At 34.2% G+C, this 11,410-nt stretch overlaps 1 protein-coding gene across 1 annotated transcript; it reads right to left on the minus strand.

Moving 5' to 3' along the window:
- Positions 1–1,691: 1,691 nt before the first annotated feature.
- LOC148614762 (uncharacterized) lies at positions 1,692–10,221 on the minus strand. Its single transcript, XM_088590467.1, has 9 exons — positions 9,888–10,221; positions 8,246–8,371; positions 6,770–6,895; positions 6,372–6,497; positions 5,988–6,122; positions 4,597–4,722; positions 3,068–3,196; positions 2,406–2,534; positions 1,692–1,825 (listed from the first exon to the last, which is right to left on the minus strand). The coding sequence occupies exons 1-9, from the start codon at positions 9,976–9,978 to the stop codon at positions 1,692–1,694; spliced, it is 1,122 nt and encodes a 373-aa protein (XP_088446593.1). The 5' UTR covers positions 9,979–10,221.
- Positions 10,222–11,410: the final 1,189 nt, after the last annotated feature.

Genomic DNA, 11,410 nt, shown 5'->3' on the forward strand with positions numbered 1-11,410 from the left:
GCAGCGCTAAGCTTGTCGTAAAAGGCGACTAAATAGTGCTCAGAAACCTAGCCGGGGGCTAGGCGCTCTGCCCACAGAGCAACTGTGATGTGTGCCCCAGGTGGTGGAATGGGGTACCCCTGGCGTGTTACATGCTGGGGTTGTCAGGCTATAATACGGAAAACCTGACCGCAAACCATAGTGGTGCACCGTGTTGGGAAAGATGCCACGTTCCTCGCACGTTAAAGAACCCTGCTGTGGTATTCGATAGGAGTAGGAACCTTTGCGCTCCGCCACAGGAGGCTAAATTGCCCAACCTTACCCATCCCCCCTTTTTCCAGTGGCAATCAAAATTTGTTGACCCTATTATCCCTGTGACCCCACTTTTTTTTTCTTCATTTCATGTTCATTTTATCATCCATTTCATGTTCATTGTCTGAATATAGCTGAAATATTGCTGCTCGGACGTTAAACCTCAACAAACAAACAATTTTCCAGTATAAGTCTATCTTTGTACTCCACCGGGTAAAACAGTCAGGAGTTGTCTGACTGCATTGTTTGAAAGTTTAAATGATTCCTTGGGCAATCAGAAATGAATGAATTAAACGAATAAGGTTATTATCATTGCTACACAATATCTCAGTTTTTCAAGGGTATCAAGAAAGTGGTATCATTTACGGTTCTTAAGTTATAACGTAAATACGCTGGAATTGATATATTTTCTATTTAAAAACTCGTAAAAATGTACGAATATTTTTCGTACTGTAAAAATGGTATGTTCAGTTTACTACTATCACAATTGATTATTCTGGAATTCTTTTGATGACTTGTGACGGTTTTCTTTGCCAGAATGTATCAAAAGGATGGTAAAACCAAAAAAAGCTTATTTTTATATAAGAGTGTTCCTAAAATATTGATTTGAAGATATTACCTCTTCCCCTAGAAAATAGATTTCAGTATGCAATAGACATCTAATGCTCATTCACAACATAAGGCAGTATTAGGGATTTTTTAAATGAACCAACACACTGGAACGTTTTTAGACACAGCAGAGCGAGTGAAAGTAAAGAATAATCCATTTCCCATCCTAGTAACGGAACGATATTAACATAGTGGACAAACAGACAGAAAGTTGATGGACGATTGGATACGTGGAGGAATAAACGGACAGATGGACGCAATATTCCAATCATACCTCCCGCAAAAACAGCGGTAAATCATGTCATAAGAATTGAAACCAGACAAAAAAAAAAAAAAAAAACAGAACCGTGAATTTTGTGTTTGTTTTCGTTATTTGCTGCTTATTTCTTTTTTGGTAAATTCGTTTCTTCGATTCATGTAGTACTGTGGAAGTACTTTGATTTGTGGATACCAATTTTCGTGGATCAGGGAAGAAACACAAGATCGTGGATTCTTGAATTCGTGGTTTGGAAGTTTTCAGTATACACATCAATGGGAATCTAGTTTTCGTTTTGAACCAAATTTCGTGATTTGACCTAACACGAAAGCCACGAAAATTGGTACCCCACGAACAATAGTACTTTCACAGTATTCGAAAACATAAAATACATTTTATTTTCCGTAGGTAAAAAATATAGATATATACTTTCTAGGCTGATTGAAAGTTTCACGATACTTATATGTATAAGCTAATGGGATTTTAAATTGAAATTTTGAGACTTAATCTTTTTAAATTGTAATAATAAAATTGATTAAATATGATTGCAAATGTCATCTTTTTCATCTGACTTATCCAAACAGTCTATCTCCCCATCACAGAAATTAGCAACAGCAACACACTGAAGTCCATCATCACACTTCCGGGCACCAGGACCGCAATCTATGTCTGCAAATGACATCACATGTTTTATTTAAATTTCATGTCTATTCACAGACTTTATTCCTTTCAAGTAATTAAGATACAGTCATGTATAAAAATGTTTCAATTGCATTAAGAACGTTAAGCTTTCTTTGATATCGTTATGTATGTGCATAAATAAATGATGCCCCTATTGATACATATAATCGGCAGTATCGTTATGTATGTGCCTAAATGAATGATGCCCTGCTGACACATGTAATTGTTAGTATCGTTATCTATGTGCCTAAATAGGTGATGACATACTGACAAAAGTAATCGGTAGAACACAAACATCATTCTTGTTATAATAAGTTTCTGGATCAATGATAATAATTCTTGATGTTTTATTTTTGTCGTTTTCACACATGAACATTTCTATTTCGAAGTGTTTTTGTTTAATGTCTCGTTTTTTCTTCCCCCCCCCATTTTATACGTAATTTCATTTTATTTTATTTTGTATGTAGATCGTCAATGCTTCCTGTTTCTTATTATATGTGTCTCTGAATTGTCATTCTATTTGATATTTTAATATATTTGGCTATACTTTGTAAACGGATAAACATACTTCTACAGAAGTCCTCATCTTCATCCGAATCATCATTCAGACAATGAAACATTCCGTCACATGCTCTTAACTTATCAAAACATTGCAATCCATCCAAACATTTTATGTTATTCCCCGTGCAGTTATATGCTGGAATATTGAGGGAAGTTGACAATTAACATGTATGGATATACAGTAGATGAACAAAGATGTAAATCGGTATGTCAGAAAAATAAAAACAAAACAAATCCTCAGGCGAAGTATCCATAACGTTAAATCAAACAAAATTGCAAGATCCAATATTTGCCATCAGCACCCTCCCCCAAAAAAGAATTAATCTGAAAAATGACAAAACAAACACACAAAAAACACAAAAAGTTCAAAAACAGAAATTCACTAAATAACACATTCATACATTAGTATGTTGATAATAATCATATACTAGGCATACATGTATGATGGTTTTGGTTGTGTGATGCTAAAAGAAAAACCAAGTCACCATGAGTAGCCAGTTCAAGCAAAGGGTTGCTATAAGCTACCTCTTGCGAAACATCCAGCGGTCTACGTAAAACTGTTCAGTATAATAAGGAAATTGGAAATACGGAATCCTAAAATATCCAGACTCCTTAGAAAATTGTTTTAAATCTTAAGTCAAACAAAAAAGTTTAAATATACTGGCATACCTCGACACATGTCCTTATTCAAGTCGGTTTTGTCCGTACACTGCGAAACCATCAAAGCACACATGAATTTCTCATCAAAACACTCAAGACCATTATTACACTTTGCATAACCATCAGGACATTTGTAATCTGTAAAATTTGAGAGAACAAATTCATCACGAAATAAAATGTACATAAATATCTTATTAATGATTTTTCAAAACTTTTAACTTCTATACTCACAACTGTCAAAGAGGGTCTGCAGTCCTACCACAACACTTTTTACTCCCGTAGTGGTATCAATTCAATGTGGATCCTGAAATATTCGAAAGATCTTTTTGTAGATAATCAGTTCAAGACAATTATCTGAATATAATAGGATTAAAACCGATGATTTTTCAACACTGTATACTTCTATTCCCCATACTCAGTTTAAATCCCGATTTAAAAAACATTATACATCGTTGTTTTTCCAAAAATGATAGTACACCTAGATACAAATATATAGTTCATGGTAGAGATTCCTCATACTTTTTAAGAAATAATTCCAAATCATCTTCCAAATATATAGAGGAAAATGTTTACAAAATGCTAGATTTTTTAATCGATAACATATTTGTACAGTGTGGTGGACGTGTTTTTCAACAAACGGTCGGCATTCCAATGGGAACAAATTGTGCTCCTTCACTTGCTGACCTATTCGTTCACTCTTATGAGGCTGACTTTATAGCTGATCTGATCAGAAAAAAGAATATCGTTTGGCTAGATCCTTCAATTTCAGTTTCCGCTATATAGATGACGTATTATCTTTAAACAATCCTAATTTCGGGGTTTTGATACATCGCATCTACCCAAAAGAACGTGAGATAAAGGATACTACAGACACTGTGAAGTCAGCCTCATATCTTGACCTTCATTTAGAAATCGATGATAAAGGAAAACTATTGACCAAACTTTACGACAAACGTGATGACTTTTCATTCAGAATTGTTTACTTTCCTTTCATCTGTGGTAACATCCCTTCGGCACCTGCGTATGGAGTGTTCATATCACAACTCACAACATCTTATGCCAGAGCTTGCCGAAACTACGCAGACTTTTTGTATCGCGCTAGGACTCTAACAAATACGCTTCTGGAACAGGGTTATGTTGCTACAAGATTTAAGTCATCACTTCTGAAGTTTTATGGTCGTCATCATGAACTCGTGGATCGTTATGGTGTATCCATCTGCACCATGAAAACTGATTTGTTCAATGTGTCATAGTTTTCCTTTCCTCTTTCGTCTACCCCGGACTTGAATTTTCATGAGCAACTCGGTCCATGGTCCCACTTTTTAGGGGAGTCCGAAATGCTCATTTGCTTTTGTTACTTTTTATGTATGATTTTAGTTACTTTGTGTTCTTTGTTGTGCATGTCTGTTTTTCATGTTTGGTCTTTGTCCCTGGATAAATTTCTTTAGATTTCGCTATAACCTTGTTTCCCTTGATCACTCTTACACTTTCCAGAACATAAAGTTTTAAAACACGATAAGATGAAGAAATATAACTACTTTTACACATTTCTGGATCTTCGTCACTCCCATCTTGACAATCGTTGAGCCCGTCACAAAAGCTTCTTTCCAAAATACACTCAATCCCGTCCTTACATTTCACATTTCCAGCGGGACATTTATAATCTGGAAAGAAAACAAACAGTTTTCCAAAGTTCACTCGAGAAATGATAATTGAAGATCAAAAAGAAAATACAAGAAAACAAAAAGTTACCAGGTGCCTTAATCGTTCACCTTGTTGAATTTTGCCTTTCAAAGGCAATAAATTTAACAAGACGTTATCCAACACTTTTGACTCAAGAAGTCTTTAGTAGGACTTATCACAAGCAAGATATTTTCAACAATTGAAAGTTTCTTTTAATATATCATAATTTTCAAAATATTGACTAAAAACATTAAAAAAAGTTATTTTTCCCTTTTCAAGGGCAATAATTCTTACAAGGAGTCTTAAGACTTTTGTAGTCCTGATAATATGGATCATTTCAGCTATTGAAAGAATCTGAATAAACCTAACGGTTTTGGAGATATATGTGAAAAACTACTGTCTGACCCCTATGTTCTATTTAGTAACGGCTGCCATGTTTTTTGACGGATCAAAAATCCCCAAATCAGTTCTATGCAGTACACACCAAGGAACATTTGTACTAATTTTGGTTTCAATTGATCAAATACTGTCAGAGGAGATTTTTGAAAAAAATAACATTAAAAATAGCAAAATTCGTTGGAAAAGGGCAATATCTTCAACATGACTCAATAGTTTAAAAACAAAAATTGACCAGAGATAGCCCCGTGCAGGTCCGGGTGTTAAAAGAATAGGCCTGCAGCAGCGCTAAGCTTGTCGTAAAAGAGGACTAAATAGTGCTCAGAACCCTAGCGGGTGGCTAGGGCGCTCTGCCCACAGAGCAACTTGGATGTGTGCCCCAAGTGGTGGAATGGGGTACCCCTGGCGTGTTACATGCTGGGGTTGTCAGGCTATAATACGGAAAACCTGACCGCAAACCATAGTGGTGCACCGTGTTGGGAAAGATGCCAAGTTCCTTGCACGTTAAAGAACCCTACTGTGGCATTCTCCCGGAGTAGGAACCATAAGGCTCCGCCACAGGAGGCTAAATTGCCCGACCCTACCCACCTCTCCCTATTTCCAGTGGCAATCAAAATTTGTCGACCCCATTGTCCTTGTGTCCCATCCCTTTTTCATTTCATCATCATTTCATGTTCATTTTATCATCAATTTCTACATTAAAACTAATTCAGTTTTACATGTCTTTTAAGATTTCATACTCAAATCTCAGTCCTTCTGAAACAACAAGCTCTTGCTTGCGTTAACTGCGTTTAAACCATCTTTTACACGCACACACGCACACACACACACACACACAGAGTCAACTGACCTTTGCAAAAACTAAGATCATGATCCGTTCCATCATTACAAGAAGTACTCCGCCCAAAGTTATAACACATCATGGTTTCATCAATACATTGCTGTCCGTCATTGCACTTCGTGTAACCTTTTGGACAATAATTGTCTAATCGTAGAAGAAACGATATATTTTATAATTTAATGAACAATTTTTTTAAAATTGAACAAAATTAAAAAAAAAAAAAACATTATTCCATTGCGCAAGTGAATCCGTATATTCAACAGATAGTTAAGATAATCGATCCAAATGGAGTTGTTTTAAGCGGTCAAGGAATTCAATTAAAAGAATGAGAACATAATATTCAGGTTGCTGCAATTTCGAAAAAAAAGCTGAACAAAATAATATTAAGCTTACTTTTGCACATTGTTTCATCTTCATCTGATGAATCATTGCAGTTTACTTTACTGTCACACAGATAATCAGTTTGAAAACATTGCTTTCCATCCGCACATTTTTGCCATCCGTTCGGGCATGTAAAATCTGTTGATATTAAGCTATAAGTAACAAACAAACAAACAAACCGACAAAAAACAAAAACAAAATCCAAGACAAAACACACACAATGTTGTGATAAGAAATTTTTTCACGAGATTATATTTTGCACATTTTAGGATTTTAACGTATTAGATATATTATGAATCTTATTGAATACACTTTAATAAGAATTATTATATAATATTATATATAGTTTGTTTTTTTTATTCGCCCACAATGATATTTTCTGTTTGATTTCATCGATGAATTTTTCTTACCAATACATTCACTAGGATCCTCGTCAGATGCATCATTACAATGTATACGGCCATCACATTTCTGATACATGCTGATACATTGTATTCCATCAGAGCACTTTAATCTAAAGCCAGGACATTCATAATCTAATAAAAGGTATGGTAAGAGGCTAAGTACATACACATTGACGATTGCAAGGTAAGTCAAAGATGCATTGTAACTGATATACGACAATTTTTGAGTTATGTAATTCGTACAGATAATTAATAATGGTCTTTCAACATAAAATAGGTTCATGATTAAAAATCTGAATAATAAACCTATGTTATTTCTAAAGACACTATCTCAAATTTCTTTCCACATACAGTATTTTTCATTCTCCAGGCATCATCTTGTTAATAAATCATGATACAAAACAGGTTCATAACAATAGTAATTAAATTTCAAACATTCATTTGTCTTTGTTATTTCCATTGTCAACTCAGAAACACAACTCCGTGGAGTGCTCTGTTTGTATTATTTTTAATTTAATCTATATACTAACAAGAGATATGAATTAAGTCCTAGGAAAACCATTATGGTATATGGGTGATGTCTCAACAGATATTAGTGTGTTTGCGCAATTAATGTTTGTTTTCAAATTGTGCCCCTCTACTTGCTGACCTATTCCTTCACTCTTATGAGGCTGACTTAATAGCTGATCTGATCCGAAAGAAAGAACATCGTTTGGCTAGATCCTTAATTTCAGTTTCCGCTATATAGATGACGTATTATCATTAAACAATCCTAGTTTCGGGGACTTGATACATCGCATCTACCCAAAGGAACTTGAGACTTCGATGGTAAAGGAAATCTATTGACCAAACTTTACGACAAACGTGATCTTTTCATTCAGAATTGTCAACTTTCCATTCATCTGTGGCAACATCCCTTTAGCACCTGCGTATGGAGTTTTCACTCATACGTTATGCCAGAGCTTGCCGTAACTACGCAGACTTTTCGTATCGCACTAGGACTCTTACAGTAAGGCTTCTGTAACAGGCTTATGTTGCTTCAAGATTGAAGTCATCACTACAGATGTTTATGGTGGCCATCATAAACTCGTGGATCGTCATGGTGTATCCATCTGCACCATGAAAACTAATTTGTTCATCGTGTCCTAGTTTTCCTTACCGCTTTCGTCTACCCCGGACTTGACTTTTTATGAGGAACTTGGCGGGTGTTTCTAGAAAAGCAGAGGACGCTTACCCTACCGGTGCACCTGGTCCATGCTCCCAGTTTTTAGGGGAGTCTTTTGCTTTTGTTACTTTGTATTAATTACTTTAGTTAGTTAATGTTCTTTGTTGTGTATGTCTGTTTTCCGTGTTTGGTCTTTGACCCTGGATAAGGTTTTTTGATTTCCGCTACAACCTTGATTCCCTTGATTACTCTTAGAATTCGCTGGCGCTTCGTCCCTTTGATAAAAATAAGTAAGGTGCGATAAAAGAAATACCAACCACGACAAAATTCCGGACTCTCATCCGATCCATCAAGGCAACCAGTACGGCCGTTACATAGTGCACCTTTATGTATGCACTGCAGTCCATCCTTACACTTCACCTTATAACGTGAGCAAGGAGCCTCTGAAATAATCATAATATTTACATTCAATGAAATACAAAGATACATAAAATGAGATATTTGGTAGTACCAACTCCTTACAAGAAGGAGGCACTCACATAACTTGCTTGTAACAGCGTAGTGAGTTCGGACGATCTTTACTGGAAATTTATTGTGGTTATATAGGGAATAAAAAATGTTTGCTTTTTATATATGTCTAATGTAAAACTTCATCTTTCAAGCCGTCATCTGATAACGACAACCAAAATAGTTTCGTATCATATCCAATATATATCAATAAGTATAAGCGATATGATAAATAATAATGAATTGCACAACACGTTTCCAAATGGATTTAAAAAAGGGGAAAAAAAAAACACGAATGTCATGACACAAAACTTTCATTACTTTCTGTGAAGCATAATTAAAATAAATAACAATCAATCGCATTTTTTTTTCGGAAAATACAAAACAGATACAAAGTTTATTTCTTTCGTACAATGAAATAAAAAAATATTTTGACAGCTTAGATTTTTTTACGAATAACCTTGTTTATTTTGGAATCCTTATATTCATAACTAAAAAATCCATTGACTTGAAATGTACAAAGTCATACGCATGAAAATCATAAACAATATGCTTGCGACAACCTATTTATTATTAATATGAATCAGAATTTAACAAGGATAACCAACGTGTCGTAGTTAATAAGGCTCTGACATACTGAGTTTCCCCTCTAAATTATCAATTGAATTTCTTCAATTTTACCTTAACATTAAATGTTACAATAGTTGAACTTGTCAGAACTCTCCCATACATTAACAGTTTTAGCATGTAACTCATAAAATCAACTTCTGCATTACAACCTTTGTCTCCGCAAATAACAGTGAACACTACAAAACTGTGAGCAATGCTCTTTTAAATTAGTAACAGTCCTTGTTAAAATCATGCAAATTCTGTAATATGTGATACACCACAAGAAAGACTACACATTTTTATTTTTGTTACTAAGTTATTTTATGGGTCTATACGATGAAATGTATAATCATTCATTCCCATCTAAATGCTCTTAGTTTCAATAGTTCCTATTGCATTTCAATATCATTTACAGAGTTATATCCATTAATTTTGAATTCTATAGCGCATTCTTTGTAATTTATATATTCTATGCACAGGGACTGTATGAAAAAAAAACATATGAATTTTTGTTTACTATAACATTTTAAACAACATACCAAAAATTAAAGATATGTAGTTTTTCCAACCACGAATCACATTTTGCATGATTCTTAGCTGTAGTACTATTTAATATCCCCACTCCATTTTATAACATTCACATTTTGACCTCAAAATGTTTCCGGATCAAATTGAAAAAAAGGAGGTGCACAACAGGAATATGTAGTAAAGTTCTGTGAAAGTTTTATTAAATTCCAATCAGCAGTGTGAGATATGATAAGAGATAGGTCCGCAATATCCCAATATCTTTGATATATTTACATTGACTTGTTTGTACTGATTAAGATTAAGTCGTTTTCTAACCTCTGCATACATCCGGGTCTTCATCTTCTCCATTATCGCATATTTGATCCCCATCACAGTAACTGTCATAATAAACATAATAATCCAGCATTCCATGTTTACAAGTTTTTACAAAACTGCAGTCTGAAAGTTAAAGAAAAACTAAATAAAATGTATTGTACATTGTTCCTTTATTCGCAAACAAATGATATCAGGTACACTTGCAACGATACAAAGTGGAGACAAAATATTGTTATTGTTGTTATAATTTTGCTTTATTTGGAGATATGTCTTGACGAGTATTTTGTATTATTTTCTGGTAACAATAAATAAATAAATAAAAAAATAAATTAAAAAAATGAATTAATAAAGTACTGTGTGCGAATCAAAAACGAATTGTGATGAAAAGAAAACATAAAACAACTACTAGTTCAGTTTTCCTTTTATCTATAAGTGTTACCAACAATGCTGAACATTTTTACCTGATTTGTCTAAAAATAACAAGGATTGTAAAGGGTTTGAAATATTTCAATATTTTTTAAGCTAGAACAATATAACAATAAAAATGGATGGGTCAATGTTCTCGTTTTTTGAGATGTAAGCTTTCCAAGTTTGTTTGGGGGAAAGGATTTCCATAGATTTATCTATTGAAACACGGAAGAAATAACAAGAATTTTATACAAAAAGACCTTCCAAATAACAAATTTAAGGTGTGCTTAATGAAATTATGAAAAGAAAAGTGGGGGTCACTGAGCAGAAAATAGTAATGTTATGAAACAGATAAAACCCGATGATTGGAAAAATCTGACAAAAATCACTGAACATGACCATCGACCGTTCTTAAGTCCGAACTTCCTTTGTCCCTATTACCTTTCTCTTTTTCATTTTGGATATTGGTACATGTATATCGGGTTGTGGTCAGAACGATGTGTCATACAAAGAATACCACACTTCAAGTGCTTCTCATTATTTGCAGTCCATATCATGCATGCTAGTCCTACCTAGTTCTATTATTGATTCATTTTTATGGATTCTAATTCCATAGTTAGTGTAAAAAAAATTATATTTATTGAAGTTGCAGTAATTTTTCTGAGTTATCAAACATTTTATGTTTTTAACTTGGAATGTTGTGCAACCAAGTTGTGTCTGCCTATTTCGTATACGAAATTTTTCGCGTTCAATGATCATTCGATGCATAGGGACTTGCTACTACTAAATGCAATGGCACTGATATGATAATCGTCCATATAATTGGGCTGCATTTTCTACAGTTTGAGCACGACCACATGGTCGATGTGGCATTATACTTAAAAAAAAATTCCTATAGCTATATTGGCAAAGTTATCATCTTGGTCGCTATTATCCTTTTGTCCCATCCCTTTTTTCATTCCCTCATGATCATTTTATTTTCATTTTATCATCCCTTTCATGTTCATCGTCAGAATACAGCTGAAATATTGCTGCTCGGGCGTTAAACCCCAACAACCAATCAATTAATCATTTTGGTCGTCACCCATACTCTTTGCACAAGGTAATAATATTAA

The sequence above is a fragment of the Perna viridis genome, chromosome 6, assembly GCF_037379345.1.
Source record: "Perna viridis isolate PV_CMFRI_1.1 ecotype Kerala chromosome 6, ASM3737934v1, whole genome shotgun sequence".
Lineage (NCBI taxonomy): Eukaryota > Metazoa > Mollusca > Bivalvia > Mytilida > Mytilidae > Perna > Perna viridis.